The sequence below is a fragment of the Myiozetetes cayanensis genome, unplaced genomic scaffold, assembly GCF_022539395.1.
Source record: "Myiozetetes cayanensis isolate MyiCay16 unplaced genomic scaffold, myiCay2020 scf22, whole genome shotgun sequence".
NCBI classification, from domain to species: domain Eukaryota; kingdom Metazoa; phylum Chordata; class Aves; order Passeriformes; family Tyrannidae; genus Myiozetetes; species Myiozetetes cayanensis.
The window spans coordinates 10,443,986-10,459,313 of record NW_026087434.1 but is presented as its reverse complement, the minus strand read 5'-3'; the positions used below and the strand labels follow the sequence as shown (position 1 = coordinate 10,459,313).

The following is a 15,328-nucleotide window of genomic DNA, read 5'->3' as shown; positions in this document are numbered from 1 at the left end:
CATGGACATCCTGTTAATCAAGCAAGTATCAGTAAAAATAATTGCAGACATCTTGCTAAGCAAACAAGTATCAGTATCAGTAAAATTTACAACTGATAAGAAACTGCACCTTTCATCTCTGACAAATACCAGATGACCACTTAACAATGAGCTACAAACTCAAGCCTCAACGCAGCCACATTAAAAACTCGGGACTTGGAAATGTATAAAAAGGAACATTTACTACATTTTGGTGTGTGCTTCGGCAGGGCACTTGCCCTCCAGGCCACCCAGCGCTGTTTTGCTTTATTATCGCTTGCTTAATAAATTTATCAATGTTTAATTGGAATTGAGTTGTCTAAATTCTTATACTAACTTATAACAGACTGGATGATCCTTGTGGGTCCCTTCTAACTCAGGAGATCCTCCTAATGAGGATCCCTCATCTCATCCTCTTCATCCCCAGGAGCCTGTTCAGTGCCCAACCAGCCTCTGGGGAAGAACCTTTTGCTGAGATCCACCCTGAGCCTGCCCTGACACAGCTCCAGCCATTCCCTGGGGGCTGTCCCTGCTCCCCCCAGAGCAGATCTCAGTCCTGCCCCTCCTCTGCCCCTGCCCAGGCAGTTGGAACTGCAGGGAGGTCTCCCCTCAGTCTCCTCTGCTCCAGCTGAACACACCAAGTGCCCTCAGTGTCCTCACACGCCTTCAAATCCAGGCCCTTCCCCATCCTCCTTCCCTCCTTTGGACACTCTCCAATGGCTCAATCTCTCCCTTCCATTGTGTCCCCCCAAACTGCCCCAATATTGAGGTGAGGCCGCCCCAGGGCAGAGCAGAGCGGGACAATCCCCTCCCTGCTGCCCCAGGACAGGGATGTCCCTCCTGGCTGCCAGGGCACTGCTGACTCAGGGACAACTGGCACCACCAGCACCCCCAGGGCCCTTTCCTGGCACTGCTCTCCAGCCTCTCATTCCCGGTCCGCCCGTTGTTGTCCCGTTCCAGGGGCAGATCCCGGCGCTCTGTTGATCCATCTCTGATGCTCCATCCCCGGCGGGCTCACCCGGTCCGTGTCCCCAGGCGGTGGCAGCAGCGCCCGCGCAGGAGCCGCGGCCGGGGAGGCTCGAGGGGACGGGGATGGGCAGGAGGGGAAGGGAAGGGCAGGAGGAGCCTGCCCGGGCAGGGGTGCGATACCCACTGCGGGACGGGCTGGCAGCGATTCCCCGCTCATTCAGCCGATCCAGCCCATGGATGGCCCCACGGGACATGTCCCAGCCCTCGAGGGATGTACCTGCGTGGATGCTCCTCAGCCCCGCGGCGGCAGGAGCCTCATCCCTGGGGAATGTCCGGCTCCTGGTGCCTTCCCCAGCTGACCTTGGCATCCCAGGGCTGGTGACCTGCCCCCTCCTGCTCCCTGCTTGGTCCTTGGGGCAGGACAGGGGTCCCAGGGACACTGCAGGGAGCATTTGGCAATGGGGCAGCTGCTGAAGCACAGGATGCTGCTGAAGCACAGGGCTGGATGTCTCCCAGCAGGGCAGAAGCAGCTCAGTTCAGCCTGGGGATGGTGTAGAACCAGGGTGTGAAGTGATGCTGCACGTGCTGAAATGAAGCCCTCCCACCTCTGTTTTTATTTTATTTACTTTTATGCCAATTTCTCCCTTAGGTCAGAAAACCTCTACCCTTGGACCTGCACTGGGGAACCCAAGTCCCCCATTCTAGGGAATCTTTTTCTCTGCTCCAATAAACACTCCCTGGACACCCCCAAAACACCTGGTTCCTTTGGCTGCAGGTTCCCAGATCAGTGGATAGTGGAGTTCACTCCATTATTCCAGAGCCACTGTGCTCAGTGCACGCACCCACCTCCCAGCAGGAGGTGATGACAGACCACAGATGAGGATCCTGAGCTCATCCCACCTCTGCCTCTTGCTGAAGAGCTCCATAACCTGTCCCATGCCTGCCAGAGATCCACACAGAGCTGAGCTGAAGCACCTCAACCAGGTTCCGGCCTTCCTGGCTGAGCTCCCAACACCTGGATGAGCTGGTGTCCCCCCACCCTGACCCTCTGGACCCCCCTTTCATCCCCACGTGCTGCCATGGGATGCTCTGTGCCCAGCTGACCACCCCTGTGGGCCATGCCCATCTCTGTGGGAGCTCCACAGCCTCTTCCCATCCCACCCCAGCCCATCTGGCCGGGTCTGTGGTGCACCTTGGACACTGTTACTCACTGCACAAAACCAACAACAGGCCCCCAGGGATGGAGGCAGCCCCATCACCACTGGAACCAGGCCCTGGACACCAGCAGTGTGTGGAATCCAGGCTGGATCCCTTCCCTGAGCGAGTGGATTCACACTGATGTAAGAGGGGATTGAAGTTTGGCTGTGGGTTCCTGAAAGGAGGCAATATTCCAGAGCCAGCTCTCTCCTCCATCCCAATAATGGACTCAGGATGTTAATTAATACATAATTGCTAATATCTTGCATCCATCTAATGTCTCACTGATGAGCTTCAAAGCACTTTGCAGTCGCTGGCTCTGATTCCCTGCTTTGAGAGGGCACAAATTGCAGTTCAGAGACGTTCCAGGAACTTGCTGATGATCCCAGTCTGGATCAGCATCAGCCCCAAGTTCTGGAGTCCTGCTCCAGGCACCGACCCACCCTGCCTCTCCTGCCACACCACTGGCCTGCCTCCCAAACCACAGCCTTTTAGCAAAGCCTCCCAGGGAAGCTCTCAAGGAGGCAGAGGCAGGGCAAGAAGGAGTTAAGCAATATACTGATAGGCTGGTGAGATCATCAGAGCTGGGATGCTCCATTGTTTATGAGACTCAACAGAGCCCAGTGGACAACACCCAGAGGGATGTGGGGCTTGGGATGAGCCTGGCTTTGGAGAGGGAGAGCTCCTGCTGCAGCCAGCCCTCACTGCTCACCACGTAAGTAGGATGAGTTCCCATGGGTTTGGCTCTGGGGGTGGTGGAAAGGCAGAGGGGATCCAGCACAGCAAGGCTGGGGGTCATCTTTTCACTGAGCCCCTAAAAGGACCTGCGGGTGTTGTTCACTCTGCACGTCCCTGGACGTGCTGCTGGGACCATCCAAACTCTGTGTGATGCTGGAGAGCTGCTCCTGAGCATGCAGGGGCCTGGGCCCAGCCCAGCTGCACTTCAGCAGCAAATGGACTCTCAATTCACACCTGAGACCCGGTGGGGTTGTAGGTGACGTGAAACCCCCTGATGTGTTTCCTCATATCCCCACGCTGGGTCTTGGAGCAGCACCAGCCCCTCCTTCTCCAGGAGCAGGGGGACAGGAGGCTTTAGCACATCCCTGGCACCAGCACAGCGTCCCTGCCCTCCCCCAGGGCAGAGCCTGCCCAGCCCAGCACAACCAGCCCTGCTGGGTGCTCTGAACTGCTGCTCTTTTGCCCGCAGGAGCCGCTGGTCGGGTCCCTCCGTGGAGTGCTCAGGGCATGGTGAGGGCAAGGGGCCACCTGCCCTTCCACAGCCAGCCAGGACACCCCAGTGACAGCCAGGACACAGGCACAGCATGGTGAGTGGGGTCAGGGGGGCACAGCAGGGGGAGTGGGAGCAGAGACACAGCGTGGGGAGTGGGCACAGCGTGGGGAGTGGGCTCAGGGAGACATTGTGTGGGGAGTGGGCTCAGGGAGACATTGTGTGGGGAGTGGGGTCAGGGGGGCACAGCAGGGTGAGAGGGCTCAGAGGGGCACAACATGGGGAGTGGGCTCAACACTCTGTCCCTCGTGGGGCTTCCCTGCCCTGGCACAGGACCTGGGAGCTGTTTGTCCCCAGCCCCTCCCCATGTGCAGGTACCCCAGGCAGACCTGGGGCTGTGGGGATGCCCTTCATGGGGCAGCACCGGGCAGGACAGGTCCCCACCTCCATCCTCGGGTGTGCTGGGTCCCTGAATGTACCTGCCTGACAGCCACTCTCCATTAAATTCGGCAGCACTGACATCTAACAGAAAGTTTCTGCTGAGTGTGTGTGTGCACGTGTCCCTCAGTGCAGCCACCCCCTCCCCACCCATCCCAGGGGTCCCCCAGAGCAGCAAACCTGGCTCCTGGCACACACAGACCATGAGTGTCACCTCAGGGGGTCTGTGCTGAGCTTGAACATCGGCACTGATTAAAGAGTCTGCCTGAGACCCCCCAGAGCAGCAGGAAAAGCCACGCCCCAAAAAAGCGCATCTTGGTTTTCCTCCACTCCCCAGTTTCCCTCCAGCTGGGACCCACCAGTGAGGGTTTTGCTGCCCCATTGGGGTGGCAGACTGGGCACATCTTCTGGCTGAAGGGCAAACAAACCCTCTGGGTCTTTCCCCAAGGCTTTGCTGCAGAGCACCTGATGCTGCAGATTGACAGGAGACCATCACAAGCCATCAGGAGGCTGCTGGAAGAGCTGTGGAGCAACGGGGAGGGTCTGGGGGTCCCTCTCTGGGGGGCACCAGCTAGAGCTTGGACAGCCGGGGGGGGAAAGTGTGTGCACACCTGTGTCCAGGTGACTTCCACCCAACCTCTCCATAAGACTGGAGCTGCCACCCAGCCAGACCCACCAATTTTGGGGTACTGGTGCCGGGACTCACTGGCTTTGTCTTCTTGGGGACAGCTGGCAGGGTCTGAGCCCTCAGGAAAAGCCTGGCCCTCAATCCAGGTTGGTCTCTTTGGTTGTCCCCAGTAGGAATCAGGGTAAACCACATCCAGAGAGTGCTCAGCTCACTTTGGGTTTCCTCAAAATTTTCTTTTCTGAGGCTGTTGATTCCCAGAGGGATGTGGGGCTGGAGGGAAACCCGGTTTGGGAGAGGAGTTTCTGCTGCTGCCTGGAGGAGTGAGGAACTTTATTCAGGGCAGTGGCTTGATAGCAGACAAGGCAGCAAAATTTATCCATAGACTGGGCCTGGATTTGCAGCAATATCGGGTGGTTGGTTTGCAAATTCCTGGGCTTTTCCCTCAGTGGTTTAGGTGGTGGAACACAGGACAAGATCTGGAGCCTTTCTGCATCCCAGCAGCACCCACAGCTCTGCACCAGGGCAGGTCCACACAGGATGGCACCTGCTTAGTGCCAGGGCAAAGACCAGCTGCACTTTGGGATACTGAGAGGGGTGTCTGTGAGGAAGATGCAGCTGGAGATGGACACAAGTCCCTGGGGGAGCCCTGGTGTGCCCAGCCATGCACAGTGGGATGAGGAAGCATCAGAAACTGCTGCAGTGAGGACTTCAGAGGAGATGTAGGAGCTGCTGAAGAACCAGGGCTGCCTCCCCAAATGGAGAGGAGATGGCCAGGCTGAAGATTGGACTGGGGGAGTAAATCCAGCTCTTGCATGGCTGGGATGGCTCAGGGCTGTGCACAGGGACAGAGTCTTCAGACGGGGCTTATGCCCCACTTTTGGACAGCTCTGGTCACGTCTGCAGGTCCTTTCCAGCATCCCAGGTCCTGGCTGGGATGTCAGGGCTGAGAGCTGCTCCAGGGGGCTGGCAAGTGAGGAATGCCACCCATGGGATGGGCTGAGGGACCTGGGACAGAGCCCTCAGGTGCTCTGCTCAGCCCAAAGCTCCCCCTCAGCACCCCCACAGAATGTCCCCAGTGTCCCCAGGGTGGTGCCCAGGGGTGTGCTGTGCTTTGGCATTGGGGTCCCCAGCAGCACCAGCCAACAGGACCCCCAGATTTCCCAGTTCAGAAACCAAACACAAAGCACTGGGAGAGCAAAGGGGGCAGAAATAGAACCACGTGAGGCTCTTCCTGATGGAGTGGGGAAGGAAAGATCCCGGTGTTGCCTCCAGCTCTGGGAGCTGCCAGGGTTTCAGAAGCACAGCAGACACACCAGCTGTGAAATCTGAGACAGGACAGCAAAGAGTCATCTGCTGATTCTCTCCTTCCAACAACAGTGGTTAAAAAAACTGGGAGAAATCTAATAGCACTTTGCTGCCAGGCTGCTCAGGCCAACCATCAAATCTGAGCACATCTGGGATGAATTAGGGATGGAGCACGGGCAAGGCAGGAACTGGAATTGCATTAACTCTCCCAAGAGCTGCAGATCCTTTCAGTGCTTCCAAACAAGCTCCCAGGCACTGGCAGGGAGTGAAATCCTTCCCCAGCCAACAATGGGAAAAGTGTGACCAAAAAAGGATGCTCTGCCAGGAAGTGCTGGAAAAATGAGCATTGTCTGGGAATTGTGGTGAGAAGGGTGGCTTTGCCAGAAAATAAAAGGAGGGAATAAATCCACTCTGGAGGAAATGGAAAGCTGAAAGGGAGATGATGGTTCCTGCAGCAGCCTGACATTATCTCCCTGCACAACGCACAGGAAGGTGCTTGGCAGAGCTCAGAGCACCCCTGGATGCAGAGGAAGGACACAGCCCACGGGCAAGCAGGGAGTGGGGTGCCTAAATATGGGACAGGACAGCCTGGATTAGACTGCTGAGGTGTGAGATCCAGGGATTATTCCAGGGAATAAAGCAAATTTCCAACCGCAGAGCCAAATTAAAATTGTGTTTTGATCATAAAACCTCTCCATGAGAGATGTTACAAGGACAAAGGCACAAAATGCCACAGCACCCCGGGGTGGCATTTCAGGAGGAGTCTGATTTGCACTAGAAGAGGAGGAGCAGCAATAGTCCAACTTGCAGAGGTGGGATTAGCAGCTCAAAAGGAAGAAAAACAGACACCACAACTTGCTACTATGACCAAACTTCCCTGCCTTGTCAGGTCCTTGGTGATCCCTGATCAATGGCTGTAGAAGACACATTGTGTATTTAGGGCAGTGGAGCTGTGGAAGGGTCTGGAGCAGCAGGAGCAGCTGAGGGAGCTGAGGGGGCTCAGCCTGGAGAAAAGGAGGCTCAGGGGGGACCTTCTGGCTCTGCAATCCCTGACAGGAGGGGGGAGCCGGGGGGGGTCGGGCTCTGCTCCCAGGGAACAGGGACAGGAGGAGAGGGAACGGCCTCAGCTGTGCCAGGGGAGGGGCAGGTTGGACATCAGGAGGAATTTCCTCATGGAAAGGGTGGTCAGGGCTTGGCAGGGGCTGCCCAGGGAGGTTTGGAGTCCCCAGCCCTGGAGGTGTCCGTGGCACTCAGTGCTCTGGGCTGGGGGACACGGTGGGGATGGGGCACCAGTTGTTTCTCCAGCTGTGAGTGGGGGCAGGTGCTGTGGGAGGGCTCCTGGGCTGGGCAGCAGCAGGACACTGAAATGGCCTACCTGGGTCACCAGATCTGCCCCAGTGTCTGTGCTGGAAGGGACTAAACCGAAAAATTACATCTGTCTCTTCTTGAGGTGAGCCACAAACCTTGATAGGGACACAGTGAAAGAGCAGGGGAGGTGCTGGCTGACACCCAGCCATCAGCATCCTCAGATGGGCACTGGGCCCAGTAGGAATATGGGCAGGTTTCCTTCAGATGTTTCCTCTGGAGCTGTGCCAGCCCTGTGTGGCTGCACTGAGGTGGTGTTTGCTCTCCCACTGATCATCAGCAACGGGAACAGAGCTGGGGCTGCCCCTCCACACCTGCTGCAGCCACAGGCAGGCTGCACACCCAGCCTGGGATCAGCCGTGGTGTGAAGCTCCTGCAGAGCCACCCCACGGGCCAGCAGCAGGGCTGGGCTGAGCAAACACACAGACAGAGGAGGCCCAAAGCAGGGTTGGGAATCACCTGCTCAGGATCCAGCCCACCTGGGCTCGAAGCTTGTGCTGTGCTCAGGGGAGCTGTGCTTGGCAGTGCAGTGGGCACAGAGCCCCACTGGGGTCCTGTGCCCAGGCCAGCGTGGAGGGGACTGCTGGGAGCACAGGGGAGCCCCATGGGGACAGCTGGGGCTTGGCAGCAACCAGCAGGCTCTGCTCGGTGCTACTGCACAAGGGAGATGCTCCAGGCTCTTGCAGAGCACCCAGGGGTGGGCACAGAAGAGGACAGGGCAGTCCCAGCCCTCCTGGCACCACTGAGGCCCTGGGAGGGAACCTGGCAGCTCAGGCAGGAGTTTGTTTTGCAAAACCAGATCTGATTCCCAGGTGTGAGGCATCCACGTCCCTCTCCTGCCCTCCTCAGCCCTGGCATCTGCACGAGCTCATCCCTGCTGGGCTGCCCAGCAGCAGGAACACTTCCCAGTCCAGACCCCTGCAGTGTCCTCAGCAGAGCCCTGAGCAAACAGTGGGGACCATAATGCTCAGCCCTTCCCATTTACCACAGTGTTTCCTCAGTGCTAAAGGCACTTCATTTCTGTGAAAATGTATTTACCCCCTGAGCTGATGAAAAACTAATGTGCCAGAAGCCACACTGCTGAGCCAGCTGTCACAGGGCAGGGCATTTCAGTGTCCTGACCAGCTCTGGAGCCCTCCCACAGCACCTGCCCCAGCTCACAGCTGGAGAAACAAGTCCTGTGGGACCAGCACTTCCCACCTCCCATCGGAGCATTTAGGTAGAAGTGAGAAGCTCCTGTGCTGCAGCTGCTACAAGGCTGGATGTGGCAGTGAGGAACATCCAGCCCTGGGGGCCTGAAGGAACCTTCAGCCCATGGGAAGGGGCTTTCTGCTGTCCCACAGAGTGTTCCTGACGTGACACTCCCGTGTCTCAGCTTCTGCACCAGCAGAAGGAACACACGACCTTGTCACGAGGTGTGAGCTGTAATTTGGGATCTGACAGGGAAGGCAGGTCCAAGGACAGAGCCAGCATCACCAGCCCTGCCTGCAGCACCCTCCAAGAGCCCTGGGAGGTTCAAGGTCATGGGTTCCACCATGGAACCCCTGTGGGAGCTGGAAGCTGGGGAGCTGGAAGGTGTAAGGACAGGGACAGGCACTGCAGGAGTCCCACTATCCATGGGTGGGCAGTGGGACTTCACAGGCATCTTCTGTCCAGCCTACCTGCAGCTCCCCATCACCAGTTCCTACATTCCATTGCTCTCCCAGGTCCGATGCTCCTCGTTCCCTGCAGTGACCCTCAAAACCTCCCCCACTTCCTTTGAGCTGCACTCGCTGGTGACCAAATGGGAAGCACCTCCATCCTCCATCACTTGCCCGGCTCTGTTTTCTCTTCTGTCCATCACAGGTCACCTCCTCAGACCCCACCACCGTGGAAATGCCCCCCAAGAGCCCTGATGGGAGCGAGAGGTCTCCTCCGTCCAGGGAGCTGATCACCAGCCGCACGGGGAGCACCCTCTGCATGAGCTCCCGCAGCGAGTCCGTCTGGACCAGCGCCCCCAGGAGCAAGTGGGAGATCTACCACAAGCCTGTGATCGTGCTGTCTGTCGGAGCAGCCATCTTCCTCTTCGGGACGGTCATCATCAGCCTGTCCTGCTTCCTGGAGGACGAGAAAAACATTTACAAAATGTCTGGCCCGGCTTTCCTGTCCCTGGGGCTGATGCTCCTTGTTTGTGGCCTTGTGTGGATCCCCATCATCAGGAAGAAGCAGAAGCAGAGGCAGAAGTCACAGTTCCTACAGAGCCTCAAGTCCTTCTTCTTTAACCGCTGAGAGCAGCCCAGGACCTTCCTGGGAAGGTTCCCCTCCCATCTACCAAGCTGTGCTGATTAGCCATAAAAAGAAACATGTTCTTGTACTCTCCTAGAGGATTTCATCCCAGTAAGTCTCTTCCCTACATGGTCTCCAGTGTGAAAATGAACTTTGTATTTCATCCAAGGAACGTCAGAAAAAAAGGGAGCAGGATTTTCCAGCTGAGTCCAGCAAGGCAGTTCCAAGCTCTCTGTGTCATTGGGTCAATGAGTGACCCAACAGCACACGGTGGCTAAAGCAAAGCTCCAGAGTTACCTGGGTACCCCCAGAAGCTTCTGCAAGATACATCAGCAGAGAGGAGCCATCTGACTGCAGAGGGTGAGCCAAGCTGGTGTGAACATTGCTGCAAACTGCAGTTTGGGTAGAGAAGCTGAGAAGCCAGATGTGATTCATCCAGAGGTAGTGGAGAGGAGAAGCAGGACAGTGTAGTTCCAGATCACTTTGTATCAGGAGAGGCCACCACAATGGGCAGAACACATCACCAAAGCTTAGGAGGACCAGACGTGATGCCCATGGCCAGAACATTCCTGTCATTCCTAGAATTACAGAATTGCTGAGGTTGGAAAAGACTTCCAAGCCCATGGAGTCCCCCCTATGCCCCATCCCCACCTTGTCCCCCAGCCCAGAGCTCTGAGTGCCTCCTCCAGTCCTTCCTTGGACACCTCCAGGGCTGGGGACTCCAAACCTCCCTGGGCAGCCCCTGCCAAGGCCTCACCACCCTTTCTCCTCCTGATGTCCAACCTGAACTTCCCCTGGTGCAGCTCGAGGCCATTTCCTCTTGTCCTGTCAGTTCCTCACCTCCACCTGCCCACACCCTCCTTTAAGGGAGTTGTAGAGAGTTGTCCCTCCTGAGCCTCCTTTTCTCCAGGTTGAGCCCCCCCAGCTCCCTCAGCTGCTCCTGCTGCTCCAGCCCTTTCCCTGTTGCCCTTCTCTGCACGCCCTCCAGCCCCTCAACATCTTTCTTGCACTTCCACTGACCTGTCACAGCGACTGCTGAGCCACTGGGGCGTTCCCAGGCTGTATTTATTGCTCCAAAGGGTCAGAGTGAGGAGCAGCATCACAACCCTCATGTTCTGGGTGTTTAAGGAAGGCTGTTCCCCAAAGCCTGCAGGGCCAGAGCTGTCTGACATCTGTCCATCTGCACTGGTGGTCTCTGACAGAGCCCCCCATGAACCCCGACCATCAGCCTGTTGGTGCCACCAGAACTGGACCACAGGCGAGAGAGACGTGTTTGCTACCTCCACCCTGCCTTTAATAAATCAGTGCCTGAGACAATTCACCCAATTCACAGATCCTTCCTGCACGGATTTGGTTTCATTTTGTATTTTCAGCCAGCTGGATTTACTTTAAAAGACAAATTTGGAATAGAAACCCTCAGTCTGAAGAGCTGGGCTCAGTCTGGACAGCGAGATCTGGGCTGATATAAATAGGCCCATAATGTCCAGCTCCCAGTTCTGGGTTCAGGCACTGATGAGAGGCTGATGCTCCAGAAGTGCTGATCCCATCTGCATCCTCAGCCTGGTGGGACCCTCCCAGCACAGCTCAAAGGCCCTGGCACCTGCTGTGGGGTGAGAACGTGGTCAGTGCTTCAGAAGCAAAGAGAAGCAGAGAAGAGGAGACCCCACCAAGCTTCCCTTTGTAGTCTGCACCTCCCCAGGGAAGCTGAGGCATCCCTGCTGCTCTTCCAGATGCTGTGGGAGGTGGGGAGGTTGGCAGGGAGAGAATCTGAATGTGTTTGGTTCCAGGCAGACAGGGTTTGATAACCTCCCTCAGGTGCTGATGAGAGGAAGCTCATGTAAGCCCTCAGCTTTCTCTAACCCAATATCCTCCATTTACCAACAGCTCCCAGGGAGCACTGGAGGAAAGCACAAGGAATGGGATGTGCAGACAACTGTCCTTCTCCTGGCTGGCACCCAGCTAATGCAGCTCAGAGCCACGGCAGGGGCTGCTCAGCTCCCTGTTGAACAGCCACTGGTAGAGCCAACACAGCCACCTCCTCCTCTTTTGCCCCTTTGTGCTCTCGGTGTCTGCAGCCTCCTGGAGCCACAATTCCTCCCAGCTCCCTAATTTGCCAGACAGGCTGGAAGCTCTGCACAGCATCAGGAGACACAGCAGAGGCAGAGGGGCCCAGATCCAGCCAGCAGGGCAGTGACCAGGGAGATGTGTCCTCTGTCACCCAGGACCATCCAGCTGGAGCTGTGGAGTTGTGCTCAGGGCTGAGAGTTGATTCCTTTGGGAAATACAGAACCTCCTCCTGGCAAACTGAGGTTGAACTCCCTTATTTCTGCAACTGATGCCACATCAGCATTTCTGCCAGCAGGGATGGTCCGAGATGCCCACACCCCAAAGCTTTTGGGCTTCCACAACCTGGCTGACAGGGGGCTCACCCTGCCCTGCTGCCAGGCTACCCCCAGCTTGTGACCAGGGCTGGCCAGTGCCACCTGCCTGGAGATCCCCTCCACCAGTCTGGCAGAGCTGGAGGTGGCACATCCCAGCCTGGCAGCTGCCACAGCTGCTTTAGGAGGATTTGAGCACAGAGCCTTTGCCCCAGGCTCAGCCTGGAGTCCTGGGTGTGCAGATGTGTGTCCCTGGCAGCCAGGGCCGGGTCTGGGGGTGTCCCAGGTGTTTGTTCTGGCACCAAACCCAGCTCAGCCATTCGTTGTGCTGTTCCAGGCTTTGCCTGTTTTTCCAATCCTGCCCTGGCAAAAGGAGCAGCCTCTGCTGATTTCACTGCCATGGCCAGAGGATACTCATCCAAAATTCCTGCTCAGGGGCAGCTGCAGCCAGAAAAACAGATGGACATCAGGATTAGAGAGGGGGAAATCACGGAGCAGCATGAAGAGCATCCCCAGGGTCCCAGCTGGAGGCAGATCTGGGCACAGGTGGAGTCCTAAAGCTGCACAGCCTGGAAGAGGCACCTGGAAATGCCTGTTCAGCCAGGGCTGCTGCCCAAAGGGAGGTGACAGAACTCCCAAAAGACCTGGAGAGAGGGAACAGGGGTCCTGCTCTCTGTGCCTCGTGGCCAGGGATGGGGACACGGTCAGTGAAATGTTAATATGATAAGAAGTCATTGAGACCAAGGATTTAATTGGATTCCAGGCTGGTCATTTATAAGAGGAATATTAGGTTTCATTAAAGGAAAAATTTCCCAAGGGACTTGCACGTGGCTGCTCTGGTCTCCTCTTTGCTCTGTGCCTGTGGGGAGGGAGGGGAGGCTGGGGGGGTGAGGGGTCTGGGGCAGGTGAGAGGGTGGGACCCTCTGGACAGGGAGGGGCTCACTTGGGAAGAGGGAGATGAAGAGAGGGCTGCAGGTTTGTCCTGGTGCTGTCCCCATGTGCTGGGTGAGGATCTCAGGGCTGGGGGGCTCAGTGGACACCTCTGGAGGTGTGAGCAGCACCAGGGTGGCACAGGAAAGTGCCTGGCAAGAGGATGGAGATGCCCAGGTGATGGTAAAGGACATAGCCTAGGGATCAGCTGAGGACAGGATTTATCAGGTGGATTTTACCACTGGCTGCCCAGATCTGTGGTGGGACAGGGAGGGAAAGGGAGAGGAATGGTAATTGAAAGGAAAGTCAGATTAACAGCTTGGAGATAAGTGCAGATGGAATTCCAGGAACAGAGTGGGAACTCTCCACTTCGTAACACAGGGTGTAAGTGCCTGGTCACTGCTGGGAAGGTGGGTGGACTTTGAATCCGTGCTCCCAGAGCTGGGAATTCCATCACTCCCTTGAAATGAGCTGCAGCAAGTCAGGGAAACAGAGGTGCAGGGTGTCCTGAAGGCTGTTCTCAAGGGATTCATCAGGAGCTGACATAAAATGCTTCTCCTGCTGTGGCCCAGGAAAACCCCACAGGGCTGATGAGAAGTGAATCCCTAACCCAGTGAATCTCTGCCTCCCCAGGATGTGGGAGGCAGGCAGGGACTATCCATGGGTTCACAGTGGTTTTATGGACAAGAGATAGAGGAAGACACAGCAGAAGCAAGAGAGAAGAATGTGCCCTCTAACTGTGGCATATCAGTGGTGGGTGCTGGAGATGCCAGGAGGGCCTGGGCTCACGTGCTGTCTCCTCCTGCCACTGCTGGAGTCACCACTGGACCTTTGATCAGAACACAGGGCAGTTCAGGTCTTGGGGCTGCTCCCATGCACCCACAAATCACTGTTTTACACTCCCCAATATTCCTCTTTGCTCCCACTGAAGTCTGTTGGAATCCCAGTGTGATGCTTTGGATTAGACCAGAGGAAAACATGGTTAAAGAGAAGATCAGCTTTTCCAGCAAACATAACCATGCCCAGCTCTCAGTAAAGCCAGCTAGGATGTGATCTGCCAGCTTCCCCTGGTCTATAAAAAGAACAGGAAATCCATTCAAGAAGTCATTATCTCTGCAGAGCAGTTCAAGGAGGAAATGTTTCCCTGCGTCTCAAAGGTCAGCCCAACCAACCAGCCCTGCTGGGGATGACACCTGCTCTGGGGTGTCTGAGCTGCTGCTTCACTCCTGGGCCTCAGCAGAAGTCAAACCCCCCAAAGATGCTGCACAGCCGTGTTGCAAACCTCCCTCTGAGGGTGTTAAATTGTGGTTTGGCTCCAGAACCTAAAGGGGACTTGAGGGGGCTTTGAACAAGGGCCTGGAGTGACAGGACAATGGGGAATGGCTTCAGACTGACAGAGAGCAGGGTTAGATGGGAACATTTGTTTGTCTCCAATGAATGTCTCAGAAGAGTGAAAAAGATGCATTTTGCTCCAAAAATACTTCAGGAAGATCAGTAAAACCTGGGTTCCTCTTCTGCCTTTTTCTAGCCCAGTTCTACCATGGCTGAAAAGACAATGTGAGTGGAAAACACGGGTTCCTGGGGCTGGCCCTGGGCAGGTTTGCAGGAGAATGTGGCGAGAGGGAACCAGTTCTCCCCAGGGAACAGCGAGGTTGCTTCCCAAATATTAGCAGGGAGCAGTCAGGATTTGAGAGGACAGATGGAAGTGGTCTGACAACATCTCAGGCTGAAGGGAACCAGCCCATCCGTGTTCAACTGCCCCATGTGGAGACAACCCAGGGAAGGACCTCCAAAAAGGGGACTGCTTTCCTTCGGGGTCAGCACGGCCCTGCAGGGCTGGAGTGTTTTGGGGTTGTGTCTCAGCTGCAGGACTTGTGTCTCTGGGGGAGAAGCTGCTCTCTGAGCAACTCTGCTCTCTGAGCTGCTCTCTGAGCTCTCTGAGCACTCACCTGCAGGGTCTAGGGGTGGGAAGAGCTGCCTGGATCGAATGAAAGCAGCTCAGAGCAATTTACATTGAACTCCTGGGACAGCTCTCTGGGGAGGAATGGGAACACCAGCACCTCCCCCCTGCAGACACTGATTGATAGGTATGGAGTGACTGCACCTCACAGACCCCTCTGGGAAAGGAGCCCAGGCAGGAATAGCACTGAGTTAGGAAAAGCTCCTTTGTCCAGCACACCCTCCTTGCTGAGCCCTGCCTGGAGATCATCCCACAGAGAACAACCCTTCAAAGCCTCCCAGCACAAGGGGGTTTAACTCACACTCCTTTAACACACACGTGGGGGTTTAACACCCCCTTCTACTGAAACAGCCCCCACACCCTGCACAGGGCCCTTCCCATCCCTGCCTGGGTCAGTTCAGCCCCCCAGCCCTGGAGCAGAGGGGGTCCAGCCCCCCTCCCCCAGGGCTGTGCCCAGCATTGAGCCCTGGCTGTCCCAAGGTTTTGGAGGCTCCATGGCAGTGGAAAGCAGCATCTCCAAACACTCCCCCAGAGCAGAAGATGCTCCTGAGGACAAGAGAGAGGTGGAAGAGCTGCATTTCTCTGCCTGCCTTCAGGAAGCCCTGCAGATCACACTGGCACGTGCTGGAAGGGCTGTCACTGGACCA

At 56.5% G+C, this 15,328-nt stretch overlaps 1 protein-coding gene across 1 annotated transcript; it reads left to right on the top strand.

Annotated features, from left to right (window-relative positions):
* The first annotated feature begins 8,683 nt into the window (after positions 1–8,683).
* On the top strand, positions 8,684–9,416 carry PIRT (phosphoinositide interacting regulator of transient receptor potential channels). The gene is made up of 2 exons (XM_050319633.1): positions 8,684–8,725; positions 8,994–9,416. The coding sequence occupies exons 1-2, from the start codon at positions 8,684–8,686 to the stop codon at positions 9,414–9,416; spliced, it is 465 nt and encodes a 154-aa protein (XP_050175590.1).
* The last annotated feature ends 5,912 nt before the right edge of the window (positions 9,417–15,328 follow it).